General features: G+C 36.4%; 1 protein-coding gene across 1 annotated transcript in view; it reads left to right on the top strand.

Annotated features, from left to right (window-relative positions):
• FZR1 (fizzy and cell division cycle 20 related 1) overlaps positions 1–16,963 on the top strand; it is a 67,773-nt gene that overhangs the window by 27,351 nt on the left and 23,459 nt on the right. Inside the window, exons 2-7 of the mRNA XM_051971977.1 lie at positions 2,483–2,626; positions 8,917–9,042; positions 9,755–9,818; positions 9,996–10,123; positions 12,797–12,879; positions 16,400–16,583. Of these exons, the coding sequence (XP_051827937.1) occupies positions 2,558–2,626; positions 8,917–9,042; positions 9,755–9,818; positions 9,996–10,123; positions 12,797–12,879; positions 16,400–16,583 (654 nt within the window). The 5' untranslated portion in view covers positions 2,483–2,557. The remainder of the gene's footprint in view (positions 1–2,482; positions 2,627–8,916; positions 9,043–9,754; positions 9,819–9,995; positions 10,124–12,796; positions 12,880–16,399; positions 16,584–16,963) is intronic.

The following is a 16,963-nucleotide window of genomic DNA, read 5'->3' as shown; positions in this document are numbered from 1 at the left end:
TGTAATGACATTTAAGAAATAGTCTGAACTTTGATTCCTCTACCCCCTAAGCTGAGCTGTTCTAATTCAGTCCCCTTCAAGCCCAAGTCATCTTGTCTTTCAAATTGCAGCTATATCTCAGTCCTCCACAATCCTAAATCCCACCTCTAGCCCCCTCCCAACTCAGAGCCATTCTGACTTTGTTTCCTTATTCTAAACTATTCTGCCTTTGTAGACAAACTTTCTATGCTTTATCCTCCTTCCCCTTAAACAGTTAAGCCCCTCTCAAAGCACTTAGGAAAAAATAGCAATTTATGCATCAAGTGGATTGATTGGGAGGAGTACTCTGAGCAAATGCAATAATTTTTGAAGTGAATTTATCTTCATTGCTTTCTCCTAGATTCTCTAAAATTCTCAGAAGATGATCAATAGGCTTATATTTATTTTAGGGGGAAAGGTTAATGAAGTCAATGGAACTCACAGAAATCCTCTGAAGGATTTATAGAAGGAAAATAATAGAGAATCATAGTTTTTCTTCAAGCTCTTACTCTCTCAGTCTGATAAGATGGAAAAGTAGGAATGTACAGGGTGTGGGTTAAAAGAGAAAAAAATGGCTATTTCAAGAAACCTAAAAATAACCTCATCCAATATAGATTGATGAATAGCTCAAATATTTATTTATTAGTTGAAACTGATGGTCAGATTCCTGAAAATGGTGTGGAGTGTGTGTGTGTGTATGTGTGTGTGTGTGTGTTTGTGTACACAGGTTTAGTTCAGCAAATATTTACTGAGTGACAAATAACTAGATTGTACTAGATAATATGTGCTAGGGACCATTCTTGATAATGTTTGGTTAAGAAGGGCAATAAAGTGATAAATAGGATCTTTATTCTATGTCCAAACTTTGGAGGGAAGATGGGAAATAGACATGAGGAGCCAAAATATAAGTTAATGGATTATGGGATTTATAACCAGAAAGGGACTTTGGAGATATTCTTGTCCAGTCTCTTTTATTTTGCAGTTTAAGAAACTGATATACCTAGATCTAAGGAAGATGATATCCTTTTTAAGTAGGAAAATTTAGGAAAGCTCAATGGAGTGACCTGCTTCTTGGTTGAACTTTGAAAATTTAACTAGGAATTGGGTTGCAAAATTGGGAAAAGAAAAAGTCAGAGGAGAACAAAAGCACATGTAAGTAGAAAACCCATAAGGACATAGTAATGATACAACTTTGATTATATCCCACCTTGACCCTCTTTTTCAAGCATAAATACTAAAGTTCCTTCTCAGCTTTGCTCTTAAAGTGCTTCCAGATTTATTGCATGTTTTTCCCTATAAAGCATTCTCTGTTCTGACCTACTTGCTATCCCCACACTCAGCATTTCATCTCTGCTGTTTTTGTGAGTTTGCACAGGCTGTCCTTTGTTCCTAGAATCTGCTTTAGGTCTTAGAACCCCTAACTTTCTTTAAAGCTTAATTTGTGCCTTTCCCTGTGGGAAGTTTTTCTTGTTCTCCTTAGTTGTTAGGATTTACTCCCTCTCAAAGTTATGTGTATCAGTTTACATGTTGTAGTTCTCTCATAGAATATGCGTCCCCAAGGATAAAGACTTTTCATTTTGTCTTTGAATCCCCATTAGTGTAGTATCAATACCTTACACAGAATAGGTACTTAATAAATGCTTCTTAGAGTGTTGAATAAAAATAGGAATGACATTTTTTCCCTGATAGAACACCTAGCACAAATGTGGATACTTAAAATGCCAGGTGGTAATTGTGTTTAAAAATTAAAATAGGGACCTAAGTTTTAGCATAGTGAAAAAAGCTCAATTTATTAACCTCAACCAAAATAGTATAAACAGCTATAGTTGAATCCTTGATAATGGTAGCTTCATATGGTGCTTTGGATCTATGAAAAATTAATTCCTCTGTTTGACTTTTAAAGTCTTTGATAAATTGTTCCTATACTCTCTTTGCAACCTTGTTATAAGTTGTTCCCTTTCCCACACACTATGATCTAGTCAAACTGTCTTTCTTTTTGTTCTTATCCATAACATTTTATCTCCTATCTTCTTGTCTTTGTACTAGCTATCTCCTATTTCAGGAACCTATCCCCTTTTTTACCACTGCTTTAGAGATCAAGTACCACTTTCTACATGAAACCTTTCTTGATTTGCTCAAATGTTTTGTCCCTACTTATTCTGTGTGTGTTTTCTCTCCCAAAAGAGAACAAGCTCCTTGAGAGCAGGGATTGTGTCATTTTTTTGTTTTTATATCTCTGGAACTTAGCACAGTGCCTGGCACATAGTAGGCCTTTAATGAGCTACTGATTGTTTTATTAGACTACAGGATAGGGATGACACTGACCTATGAATTAGTCAAAAGGCATTTTTATTATCTGAATTTCCTGTAGGAAGATTCTCTGTCCTAAACTTCCTGAGTGGTACTAGTTGGTGAAGTTAACATGCTTTTTATTTTTCTTTTCTTTCCTTTCATGCTACTATAGACTGACTTTAGCAATTGGACCTCATGAATCAAAGGCTCTGAGTCTGAAGGCTGCCACAGCTCCCACCTTTTCACCATGGACCAAGATTATGAAAGGCGTCTCCTTCGACAGATCAACATCCAGAATGAAAACACAATGCCTTGTGTAAGTTGTCCATCTATCTTTCCACGCCTTTTTCAGCTTAGGGGGCAGCTGCCTGCTGCCAGTCTACAACCTCCTTTTGCCAATTTTGTTCCCTGAGCTGATTTTACTAAATATCTGCACACTCACCTAGTCCTGGGCTAAAGAAATTAGAAACCATAAAGACCACAAAGTAAATCCAGAAGAGCTGATTAATGTAGATAGCATAAAGGGGAAATGAGCAATGAAAATATTTCTTAAAAGCAAACAAATTGATGAGAAAGGTTTGTGGGAATGTTGATTCCCACAATAAACATGTAAAACTTTTTTTATGAGTTACTGAAGGTCTTGGCATAGCTCCCAAAAGTAGAGAAATGGGCAGAAACCCAGTTATCCACTTACTACTTTGAACATAAGGCTTGCAACACTTCCAGCTATATTCAGTACTGTGGGAGTGAGATATATATGCAAGCAGAGTAAGATGTCACCTTTCCAAGATTTCCTAGAATCCTAGATTTAGAAGAGACCTCAAAGGTCAAGTAGCCAGGCAGATTATTTGTAATTGCCTCTGCCTGAAGTATAAATCCTGTTTATACTATACCTGACAAATAAGCCATTTGCTCTTACCTTGAAGAACTAGTTGAGGGGGAAACCACTACCCACTGAGGCAGTCTAATAGCTAATTGGTAGAAAATTTTTCTTTACATTAAGCTATTAATAATTATGTCTCTAACTTCTAATTCATCTGAAGTTCTGTGTATAGTTCTGGGACCCTCATTTTAGAGAGGACATTAATGAGCTGGAGCATGTCTAAATGAAGATGCCTAAAATGATGAAAGGACTAGAGTATAGGCCATCTTAGTATTAATTGAACAAATTAAGATGCTTAGTCTAAAGAAGAAAAGGCTTGGGGAACTGGGTGGGAGAGAGAAGCAGATCATGATAGCTATCTATAAGTATTTGAAGAATTGTACAGTAGAAAGTTAGACTTGTTTTTTTTAATCTGAGAAGTTTTATCTTCATTTTGTGCTCAATTAGGATAGAGTCTTTAAATAGTGGGTACTTTGTGAATGTTTTAAAATTGAACTGGAAATAATATTTTATTTTAAAAAATTATTCAAAGAAACTTTCAGGTGGCCAACTTACTATATTTGGAGAGCCCCTTTAAAATTTGATTCCTAATCTTACTCTTTTATTTTATTTCTTTGGTGGTCTTACATTTTTAGGCCCCTAACATTCTTACCAATTTTCACAGCAGCATATTGTGACTTAAATGAATTTTAGAGGTCACTTTTCTTTGCTTTGACTCAGATTAACTAGATCTATTTCCAAGGTCATAAACAGCATTAATTTTTTATAATAGTAGTATATATATATTGCATCCTAGAAGCATCTTAGAAGATTGAAAAAGGCTGTCTTCCAGGATCTTGTCAGATCATCGTTGTTTTCTTTGTTTTGTGGTAGATCATAGAATCATAGATTTTCTATTATAGTAGGTCTCATAGTTCAAATAATACAGCTTCTCCATGAAATACAGATTCCTTTTATAGTGTTCCTGTCATGTGATCCAGCTTCTGCTAGGAAATGTACTCTCTTCCAAGGTAGTTCCTTCTCTTTATTTAATTATTTTCTAACCACTAACCCTCTCCTGATTTTACTCGTGATTAACATGAAGAAATTGATATCCTCTAACCCTAACGTCCACATGGACCATAGATGAGCCAATATGTAAAGCCATTTTTCAAAATTGGCTTCTAACATAAAATTTGAGAAACTAAAGAAAAAATGGCTTTTATAGTCATACTTAACTTTTACTGGGGCACATAAGGAGTAGAGGAAAGAAATAAATCAGAAATGATTTTCTTATGAATGAAAAGGGACATATGCAGGAGTGTGTGTGTGATTTCCTTAACCTAGGTAGTAAGCTTTATAAGGGCAGTTGTCTTTATACTTGAGAGGATCTTATCCTGGGTTTTAACCATATAAATATTGATTCTCTTTTAGAGAACCAATTTATCTAGCTTTTAAATCTGAGACTAAAAGGCACAGTAATTTCAAAAACTATAGTCACAGTCTTAGTTCCAAAGCCAAAGATTCATATACAATAAATTTAATTCTTTAGCAAGCCATTCAGATACTGTGTGTGTCCAAGCTTTTATGTTACGGTTTTGGCTATGCTCTAGGACAAGAAGAGATCCCAGATCAAGCACAGACCTGACACTGTGCAGGAAGCAGAAACAGGTACCCAGTCCTGTTTGTTACTTATGCCCCTGATCTTGGTCACATGATCAGCATGGTCTGAAGAGGGAGGAGATTCATGTCTTGAGGTGACAGATCAAGAAAGGAACATTTATGGGCCTGAAGTTTTGTACTGAGTAAGGAGCAGACACAGAAGCAAGTGGCAAATGTATGACTGTTCCTGGAACTGGGCCTTGAATCCAGTTCCCAGCCTAATCTGAAGTCTATAGCTTAGTAATCAAGAAAGATACCTTAGATCGAGAAAGATTCCTGAAGTTCATTTGCTCCAAACTTAAAGATGTCCAGCTTGCTGATGGTGCCTGAGGCCAGCAGTAGTCTACTGGAACTCAAACTGAGATAACCCATGTTGTGTTGCTCAAATCCAAAATGGCTTCAGAAGCTTGCAAAGCTCAGACTAGAAGGGCAGCTTTAACATTTTGCCCTAGATCAGATATCTTTGAGGTCATTAAAAGCTTTCAGGTGGCCAGTCACAATGATTCTCTGAGTCACACAGAATTCAATTTGTAGAGAAGGCAGCAGGACTCAAAAGAATACAAACCAGAACCAAGCAAATTTCAGATAATCTTTCCAGGAGGACATTCTGGCCCCAACACAAATTTTCAATTTAAGAAGTAAGGCTAGAAAAATGAATAAATAAACAAAAAAAGATTCCCACCACAAAGAGCAGAATTCCTGGGAGAAATTAAACAAGAGTTTGTTTTGGTGTGTGTTTGTTTTTTAAGGAAGTGTAAAATGATTGTATAAAAGAAACAAGAGCATTAAAGAAAAGATTTGGAAAATGAGAGTCCAAGCCAAGATGGCAGAATAAGAAAAGAGAAAGGGGAAAAAACAAGCATTTATAAAACACTTAACCATGTGCCAATCACTGTGTTAAGTACTTTACAAATATTTCCTTTGATCCCCAATACAACCTTATGTGTAGGTGCGATTATTATCCCTGTTTTGAAGCTGAAGCAAGCAGAAGAGAAGTGACTTATATCTTCAGTCACACACAGTATCTCAGGACAGGTTTGAACTCAGGTCTTCCAGACTCCAAGCCCAGCTCTCTATTGAAAAAGATGAAAAAGATCACACCTTGCAAATTGGCAAAGATGATCAAAAATGGGAATAGTCATATGTGGGTATTGTTAATAAAGTTGTGAAGGCCACTACACCGGACCAGTTAGTAATAACTGGGAACTCAAGGAATAAATACAATGGATCATCTGTCCAGCCCAAGATAACAAATTGAACCCCTAAGCAATTGACATGGGTAGAAATTGAAGCACTAGGTCAGGATTACAGGGCTCAGTGCCTAGAGCTGCAATCTAGGAAAGTAGTACAGAGTTTTGAAGAGCTGATCACAGGCTCAGTTCAGGCTTAAGTCATCAATATGGGATCTTTTCAAAGATGTAGGAATATGGATTTGACACTCAGAGTTTTGAACTAGGACATCAGTATAGGCACACTTCTGATCACAGAATTGGTCTCCTAGCCCTGGGCCAGTAATCCTCCCTGAGAATATGGAGGAAAGAATCAATGTCCAGAGCCTTCAGCATGGGATACTGTTCTTGCAAAGGATCTGAGATTGTGGGCTTAGCCACCTCAGAGCTCTCAGGTAGGCCAGCAACACCCTCTGCCAGAGCAGAGGTCTGGAGCAACGAGTAAACAGAAAAATAGAGCAATTATATCAGAGATGTCTAACTTATGAATTAACAAAAGAACAACTCCAAAACACTTGCAGGCAAAACCTCAAAGAAAAACACAGCTTATCCACAAGATAAATTAGAACTCTTTGAAGAAATGATGCAAGAATTTTTCAAGATTAATTGTAAATAAAATGAATGACAGAGGAAAGAAGAGGGAAAGGCATGAGAGTGAAGGAGGAAAGATTTTTAAAAAGAAAATTTACTGCTTAGCACAAGAGATTCAAAAACAGAATCCCTGAAAATTAGAGCAAAACAAACAAAAGATAACTTAGTTCATCAGACAACTAGAAATATTAAAACAAAGTCAAAAAATTGGGGAAAAAATAGGAAAAAAATAAAGGTACCTGATATAAAACAAAATTGACCTTGAAAACAAATAATAGAGATTTTAAGACCCATTATACTACGTGAAAGCCATATCCCCCCCCCCCCCAAAAAAAAAAGAGCTTTGTTATCATATGTTAAGAAATTATGGGGGGAAAAAAAAAACTTCTCAGATCTCTTAATATTGGGTGCTTAATAATAAAAACCTCCAAAATGAAAACTCCCAGGAATATTTTTGCCAAAATCAAGAATTTACTGGTCAAACAAAATTATTAACAAGCATCTAAGAATTCAAGTACTAAGTTGTTAAGGCTTAGTCAGGTTCACACAAGATTGAGCACCCATCACTGTAGAAAAATGGAAAGCATAAGATTTTTAGAATTCAAAAGACAAAGGCTTAATAGCCAAGAAAAATTTATTCAACAAAATCTTAAGTGTAATCTGGGGTTGGGAATGGGGGAATGGGGAAAATGATTTCTTAATGAATTAGAGAATGTCAAGCCTTCATAATGCTGAAAAGAAACTTTGAAATGTAAATACCAGAAATAAAGAGAAACATTAAGAAAGTGAATATAAATGAGCAATTTGGGGGAGGGGACTTCTTAAGTATGAAGTGTTTGTATTCTAATGAGGAAGAGGGGAATGAGATAAAATTCTATCACCAGGGTTTATATAGGGATAATTGCTTTAATATGTTTTGATATTCTTTAAAAAAATCGCTTTCTCTTACAGGGACTTTTTTGTACTAGCACTTGACATGCTGTGAGTCTGTACTATAAAAGAGCATTTCTTTGTGGTTTTAGGTCAGCTATTTTTGCTCCACATAGCATCTTCAACACAATCTTTCTTACCTGATAATAGAAATGGGAGGAGGGAAATGGTGGGGGAGTAGGGGGGAACGGGACCCAACAACCCTGCTTTTCTCTCAACAGCCTATGTAGTATCTCAGACTTCCTTTTGGATTTCAAAAGTTGCTTCTTTTGCACAAACAGCCTGTGCAGTTAAATGGTATTGCTTTAAGTTAAATAGTCAACTACAGCAGCTATGTACTTACTATCAGACTAAAAGCTAGCCATGTAATTCTGGTCAGAGAACAAGGTGAATTTAGGCACTGTGACTAAAATATCACTAGAAGTCATAATGAAAGAAGTTGGATTTTTTGTTTTGTTAGTTCCATGACTCAAGTATCTAAAATTACAATTCTTACTTCTCATAAGTTTACAGATTTTTCATTTAGTCCTCAATAAAATTGTTTTTGAATAACAATACAAAATATTTGTGAGATTGGTTCTTGCCCTATAAATGTTTTTAATCAAATAGAGGAAAGAATAAATATGAACAGATGACTATAGCAAAACTCCATATATCCTATTTACCAAATATAGATCATGGATAATAAATCCATAGCAAATCAAAGTAAGGAAAAATCAATTCCATTTAGATGATCAGAAACAACTTCATACAGGAATTAGCTGCTTAACTGGGCATTGAAAGTTGGGGAAGTGTAGCTGCTTAGTGAATCTTTATTGAATTAACTTGAATCGGAGGATCAGGGTTCAAATCATGGTTCTGTTATTCATTACCTCTGTAACCTTGAGAAGCTTAGCTTCTCTCTGCTTGTTTCCTCACTCACAAAGTGAGGGGATTGGAATAAATAACTCAAAAGGCCCTTGTATATACAAGTCTTGTATATAAAAGTCTTCTGATCCTAGGAAAATTCATCAGACACTTGAGAAGGACAACATTCCAGGCATAGGGAATAGTATGGACAAAGGCACAAAAGCAAGGATCCTGCTCTCTGAATATGGTGCTTAAGAAACAACCCAGAGTTAGTCATCTAGATGTCTTCTACTTCTAATCATGTGACTGTGACCTCATGACTTCCTTACCCTTTCTGAGCTTCAGTTGTTTCATCTGTTAATGGGAATGTTACAAGGCTTGAACTTTCCAGGGTGATTGTGAGGAAAACTCTTTGCAAACTAGAAATAGTATTCTTTTTAATAGTCATTATCCTACCTACTGACTCAGATTTTATAATTCCAGGTTGCTGAGATGAGACGAACTTTGACACCTTCCAATTCTCCCATGTCTTCTCCCAGCAAACATGGAGACCGCTTTATACCTTCTAGAGCTGGAGCCAACTGGAGCATTAATTTCCATAGAATAAATGTGAGTGGTACAGAAGCTTTGGGAAAGTTGTAAGTGGAAGACATAACTACAATATTATTGACTAATATGTGCCTGGAAGCAGTAATAAGCAACAACTGAATCTGGATAAAAGAAGATTGATTTTTATTTGCATTTACTTTTCTGTATTTATTTGCTATATTGTAGTATAAACTATGTAGCTTAGAATAGGATAGAATCTAGACTGGGAGAAAAAAAAATCTGTAACTGAACAGTTTTATAATTGTTGCAGTTCTCAGCAGTGGATTGCCTTTGGATAGTCATAGAGTCACTGGGGCTATTATCCTTTTCTTTTTAATTTTTTTGCTGGGGCAATTGGGGTTAAGTGACTTGTCCAGGATCACACAGCAAGGAAGTGGTAAGTGTCAGAGGCCAGATTTCAACTCTGGTCCAGGGTTGGTGTTCTGTACATTCCATCATCTAACAGCCCCATTTCAGCTAATTTATTAAAAGTGAAGGATAGGGACAGCTAGCTAGGTGGCACAATAGGTTAGAGCACCAGTCCAGAAGTCAGAAGGAGCTGAGTTCAAAAACTTGCTAGCTGTGCGAAACTTGGACAAGTTACTCAACTTTAATTGCCTCATCCAAAAAAGGAAAATTAGTTGAAATAATAGCCAGAAGCCCCCATATATAAATGAATTAAGTGGAGAAAGGAAGATAAATTCACAACATCTTTTCGTCTTTTCTACCTCAGGAAAATGAGAAATCACCCAGTCAGAATCGGAAAGCAAAAGATGCCACTTCGGATAACGGCAAAGGTTGGAAACTTAGTCCTCACTTTTTGGTTCTTATCATGTACCAGGAAATACTTGTAGCTGACGTGCCACCAGTGGAAACAGCTTGAAGCTTTGAGTTTTGCCATTTACTCTGGGTGGGAGGTTTTCTTCCCTCTTTATTTTTTTGCATAGCACTTACATTATCCTGTATCTATCCAGATGGCCTAGCCTACTCTGCCTTGTTAAAGAATGAACTACTAGGAGCTGGAATTGAGAAAGTCCAGGATCCTCAGACAGAGGACCGAAGGCTGCAGCCTTCCACACCAGAGAAAAAGAGCCTCTTCACAGTAAGTTCAGGCAGCCACAGTGACTTAAGTCTTGTCTCATGGCTTTACCTGTGGGTTTTAGAAAGAGGGGAGCTAAACATTGGAGAGTGTCTGAATGAATGATCATTTTATTACATACCCACCATATGCCAAGCACTATGCTATGTGCTGGGAATATAAATGTATACAATTGTATGATTGGGTTTGTCCTATAGGATATCTATTTTAATAAAGGGAGATAAAAACCATGTCAGTAAATAATGATCGGTTTGATCTGAGTAGTCTCAGGAATTTTGAATGGAACCAAAGTATAGTGTAATGTCATGCCCTTTCCTGTAGAAATGATGACAGTTGATTTGATTATTCCCAGAACAAGAGTAGAGGGATGGTGCTGACAAGTAGGGAAGGGAAGAAATTTCCATGGCAGTATGGTGGATGTCAAGATGTCTCTGCTAGATAGGTTCTGGCATCCTGGTGGATGGTTAAATAGGATGTGAAGCACAGACAGGGAGATTTTAAATATAGTGGATTAGGATCCACTCATCACTCTTATATAATAAGATCCATGGATCACTCATACCAGTCTAGACAGCTTAGGCCAAAGGGAATTTATCTGTACTCTTCTGAATGGAATTGTTGGCAAGTTACATTTTGCCTTGTAGATGGAAGCCTTGGGTTAGAAGGCTCAGTTCACTTCAGTTCAAAATAGTCCCTGCCTACAAGGTGCTTGCATTCTGTAAGAGTGATGCTGTATGCATACAAAAAGGAAATGCAAAATAATTTGAGGAGGGGGATTTGCAGGGAGGGAAGAAAGGAGGAGTTGGGGAAAGAAAGAGAGAAGAGAAGCATATCCATTGCTATGGGAGGTCAGGGAAGACTTTGCAAAAATGGCATCTTATGTTCATAAGGCCTGGAAGGAAGATAAAGGATTCTGAAAGGAAGAATTGAGTAGTTAGATTTTAGACAGATAACTTCTGCAAATACAAAGACATGGGAGATAGATTGTCAGGTTTGAAAAGGCTAGGATTGCAGTTTCCCTCAAATGTCAAATTTGAACTAAGTCCTTTGAAAAGGCACACTGAGGGAAAAAGACATGTGCAAAAATGTTTGTGGCAGCCCTTTTTGTAGTGGCCAGAAACTAAAAACTGAGTGAATGCCCAACAGTTGGAGAATGGCTGAATAAGTTATGGTATATGAAGGTTATAGAATATTACTGTTCTATAAGAAATGACCAGCAGGAGAATTTCAGAGAGGCCTGGGAGAGATTTATATGAACTGATGCTAAGTGAAATGAGCAGAATCAGGAAATCATTGTACATGGCAACAACAAGATTATATGATGATCAGTTCTGATGGATGTGGTTCTTCTCAACAATGAGATGATTCAGACCAGTTCCAATGATCTTGTGATAAAGAGAGTCATCTATATATCCAGAGAGAGGATTGGGAACTCAGTGTGGATATAGCATTTTTACTCTTTTTGTCATTGCTTACATTTTATTTTTTCTCATTTTTTTTCCTTTTTGATTTGATTTTTCTTGTGCAGCAAGATAATTGTATAAATATGCCTATATTAGATTTAACATATTTTTTACTATGTTTTAACATATTGAATTACTTGCCGTCTAGGGAAGGGGGTGAGGGGAAAGGAGGCTATTGGAACACAAGATTTTTCAAGGGTTAATGTTGAAAAATTATTCATGCATATGTTTGAAAATAAAAAGGTTTAATAAAAAAAAATTTTAATTAAAAAAAGACATTTTGAAATTAGATGTAGGGGGTAGGAGTTAATGCCTAGGTGAAGAATTTAGGGGTTCTCCTAGAGGCTAGTGGGAAATCACTGAAGTTTCTTGAGCCTTAGAAGGACACAGTAAGCTTCATTCCTTGCTTTTCTACCCCATCCCATTCTTAAATAGGTAGAAAATGAAGGTGACAAGAGCTTGAGTATATTACTAGCTGTGTCTCATTAAGAAACAACACCATCTCCTGGGAAATGAAGCATATTTAGGCAAATAAAAAGGCATCACGTCCAGCTCTTCTTCTTCAGTCAATATGTTTTTTCCTTCATCAGAATTGCTTGCAGTCATAGAATGTGGAATGTTAAGAGTTAGGAGGAGAAATTTTTGAAATCATTCAATTTAGTTACCTAGTGACGTGTAAATGGTGACATGATGAGTTTAGTGGCATAACCAGGACTAGCACCCAGCCTGTCAAGCCAATTCTCTTTTTACTATAGCATACCTCTTAGGGTAGGATAGGAGACTTGGTATTTCAGTAATGTTACACCTCTCTGGGATTTTCTTTCTCTGCCCTTCTGACCCTAAAGGTGATGACTTGGTGCTAATTGATGTCCTTTGCAAAATTACAGGGTTAGTTAAAATATAGGGAAAGGATTATAAAAATCTCCTTTACTAAGTAGTTTTAAAGACTTGTTATAATAGTCATTTAGTACTGTATTTTATAGAATGTATACACTGTAATCTAAAGATGCTTATTTTCAAATACATTATATTAACAGTAATTGAAAACTGGTGTGAGTGTGTCAGCTCTAGCATAGTTCCTATGAAATGAATTTCAAGTTTCTTTTTTGCTTTGTTTCTCTTTTGTAATTTTGTTTGTGCGTAGATCATCTTCTAGATCTATAAGACTTTTGTTGCATGTCTTCCTTCTCTAATTTCAAATTTCTTTTTTCAGTACTCCCTCAGCACAAAGCGCTCAAGTCCTGATGATGGCAATGAAGTTTCTCCATATTCTTTATCCCCAGTCAGCAACAAAAGGTACAATCAGATTGTGCATCCAAAGAATAAGGTTATCAGTCATTCCATGGGCATTCCTTGAGTGGTAGATTCCTGGGTTCTAGGCAGAGGGACCAGATTCCACTGACTCATTTGCTGATAGCTGAAATACATAACAAAGAGCCTTAAATGCCAGGCTAAATTATTTAGACATGAACGGTAGGCAAAAGAGAGAGCCATTAAAAAGATCCTCAGCAATGATAGGAAACCGAATCTCTGTTTCATCTGCTTTAAAGTATATGATAAACTCCATACATTACTTTTACATCTCCTAAAAGAACACTTTGCTCTGTTAAGTTGCTTGTGGGGTTCTGGGGTGTGTTTTTTTAATCTTCAGAAAGCAAGTAGTATCATATATCCACTATAGATCAGTCTAAAGGAGTCTATTGTACAACTTCGTTTGCAGAAACCTACCTGTACCTTTAACATGTTTTTTTCAATAATGCATGAATAAATTTTATTCAATTCCAGGCATATAAACATAGAGATGTATACAAATCAAACATTTACTGATAATAAGTCATAATTGTGCCATCCCCACATTCAGTTCATGACTTCATATGGTGTCCTCACTCACAGTTTAAGACACTTTGCTCTAAAGCACTGTCCTCTGCCTTCTCTTCTTTCATACTACTTCACTTGATGATCTCATCAGCACCTGTGGATTGAATTATCTCTATGCTGATGATTGTCAGATCTGCTTAAGGAGCTCTTCTACTGACCTCCACTTAATATCTCACTAGCTGTCTTGAACTGATTGTTCCTTCACTTTAAATTCAGAATATCTAAAGCTCAACTGTCTCTCCCTATCAAGACTTCCTCTCTTCCTGACTTTCCCTATTATAAGACTAGAAGGATACTACCCTTCTAATCACCTAGACTTGTAAGTTATGAACAATTTTTAACTACATCTCCCCCTGATATTTTTTCAGAGTTTATTGATTTTATTTATTTAATATTCTCATAAATGCTCCCTTCTCTCTTCTAATGCTGCTACTGTCATGGTACAGGCTCCTCATCACCTCATACCTGGACAGCAAACTATAACTTGGTGATTGATCTCTGGGCCACAAATTTCTTCGCAGTCTAGTCCATTCTCCACTCAGCTGTCAGTGATTTTCCTAAAGTTTTGGTCACTCCCCTATTCATTCAATTCCAGTGGCTCCTAGTCCCCTCCAAGATCAAATAGAAATCCTCTGTCATTCCAAGCTCTTTACCAGCTTGGCCCCTTCCTACATTCCTAATCTTCTTACATCAAGTATTTATTTATTTAGATTTTTCTTGACTCGATGAAAGGAAATTCTTTACCTCAATTGCTTCCCAGCCTTCATCACTGAATAGCTATGGCCTTAGTCAAACCAAGACCTGTTGAATAACTTAGTTTTAAAAAACCAAGTGACCTTGCCCAGCCTTCCCTCACTTGCATGTCACAGCATCATCTCTCTAATGTCAAAGTCTTTGTCTACAACAAAGGACAAACAATCATCCTACATCTTACTCTGCCATTATATACTCTACTGTACAGTGACAATGACTTCTTTGTTGTTTCTCAAACAAGATATTCCTGTATTCCAGCTAGAGGCATACCTTTTGACTGTTCTTCCTGTTTGGAATGCTTTCCCTCCTCAACTCCTTCCCCTGGCTTCCTTCAAATCCTGTCTAAAACTTATTTTCTTCTGGAAGCCTTTCCTGATTCCCCTTCATACCTAGCGCCTTTCTTCTCTTGATTTTCTAATATTTTGCTTTATGTAGACCTTGAGAGCAAGAACTGTCTTTTTGCCTTTATTATATCCCTAGTACCTAGCAACAGTGTCTGGAATAAAGGAGACATTTAATAAAATTTATCAACTGACTAATAGAAGTGTTCAGCTACATGTTGAATAATGAGGGGCTATGCTGATTTCATTTGAAAAACTAAAGTTTTTGTAGAATTTCTTTACTTTTTCTCTGTAATAATCACAATTATTGTCATGATTTTCTTTTTGGTAATGTTTATCTTGAGTGCTTTTTTAAAGCCTTATTTCCATCCTGGTTTTCCATTATTTCTCTCCACACACACTATAAAATCTAACCAACCCTGGCCCTCTTCGTGTTTCTTCCCCACAATACTCCTATCTCTTTTCTCTATGCCTTTGGTCCTGACTTTCCCCCTGAAATGCTGAACTTCTGCCTATTTGAATGTAAGCTCCTTGAGAATAGGGGCAGTTTTTCTTTTTGTCTTCTTATCCCCAGAGCTTAGTATAGTGCTTTCTTGTAGATTGAGATAATTAAGTTTAGCATTTGATGATGTTTCCCTTGCTCTGCCAAAGAAGAGCCTTCCATTTATCCTCTCAGTTTCCTGCAACCCATTTAGGCTTTTTAAGTTGACCTAGAATGAGAATGTCAGTACTGAAGCCATCTTCAATCATATGTTGATCATTTTTTGTCACTGGACAAAAGATTTCATGTCTGTTTTTACGGACAGTTTTTAAAAGGATTTTTAGCATGCTCTACATCTTTTTCTGCTTTTCTGCACTATCTCAGCAGAAACAAAAGAGAGGGACCAGAACTCTATAGACTATAACATTTTCCTTTGTTTCATGGGTTGTTGCCATGCTGTTATCTTATTTAAGTTCAACCTCTTGATGGATGATAGGCTTCTCCCTACTTAATTAGACAGCAGAACATTGGTGAGACAATATATGTTTGACATCTGTGGAACTTCTAGAACCTGAGAGAGTTTGTGCCCTGCTGGCTCAGACTTTAAGAGCTCTATACTATAGTGAAGAAAAATCAGCTATGTGTTTCTAGTGACCAGCATGAAACTCTGAAGAGTATCTAATAAATGTACATTAGAATAAATGGATTTGGGTTATAATTGGAAGCTATCATTATATGCTAAGAACTATGAATTGAGAATCAGAAGACCTGGGTCTAAACCCTAGCTCTGCCATTTATTTCAGGTGTGATATTGGGCAAATCACTTCCCTCTGAGCCAGACTTTCTCAAACCATAAAATGATGGAATTAAGACTATTTTTGCCCTAATTAACAACTAATGTTTATGCCTATAAAAAAAAAAAATTCTGCCTCCTCAGTTGAATGTTTCTTTATAATAATAAAAAAAAGAAAAGTATGATTGAAAATCTAAACAAAAAATTAATCATATCATGTTTATTAGTTGATTGGTTTTGCATTCTTCAAACTTTATCATTTTATACCACTCGTCTCATGTTTCTCTGAATTGGAGTGAAATGATTTTTAATGAATTTTTTCAAACCTATAGCCTGAATTTAATAATAGTCACTAAAGTGTTTGAATTAATGACCTGCCTCCCTGTGTACATGAAAAGACTGAAAGAAAATGTATATTTTCTTCATCATCAATTTTTATTGATCATTACCATTGAAAAGTACTGTTTCTAGTGGCAAAAGCTTGATGTGAAAATTTTCTCTTATGTTGAGACACACACACACATCCATATATATCTATCTATATAATTTTTTTCTTTTTTTGGTAAATAGCCAAAAGTTATTAAGATCTCCACGGAAACCCACCAGAAAAATTTCCAAAATCCCTTTCAAAGTTCTTGATGCCCCTGAGCTCCAAGATGACTTCTACCTGAATCTAGTAGACTGGTCTTCCCTCAACGTCCTAAGTGTTGGCCTGGGCACTTGTGTTTACCTATGGAGTGCATGTACCAGCCAGGTATGGATGATGGGCCTTTTGTAATAATGGTAGAAGAGTAGGGGAAATGGGCAAGAGGGGAGTCTGCTGGATTTGTTCTGTTCTACCTTAAGTTGCCACAAAAGATTCTCAAGTGGTTTCCTGTATTTTTTTACAAAGCAAATAAATGAATGTAATTTTTCTGTTCTCTGTTGAACTTTGGCACATCAGATGTTAGTTACAGCTAGATAAGACCTTAGGTCATAAAGTAAAAAAAAATGTTTAGAAAAATCCCTTAAAATTGTTAACTGAGAGACATAATAGCAAAAATAAACATTTATAGAATGTAGACAATTAGTACTAGAAGAAACTATAGAACACACAACTTAGTTGAAATGGAAGATACTTTAGAACATAGAACT

The sequence above is a fragment of the Antechinus flavipes genome, chromosome 1, assembly GCF_016432865.1.
Source record: "Antechinus flavipes isolate AdamAnt ecotype Samford, QLD, Australia chromosome 1, AdamAnt_v2, whole genome shotgun sequence".
NCBI lineage: Eukaryota > Metazoa > Chordata > Mammalia > Dasyuromorphia > Dasyuridae > Antechinus > Antechinus flavipes.
The sequence above is the reverse complement of the archived record's forward strand: the minus strand, read 5'-3'. Positions and strand labels throughout refer to the sequence as shown.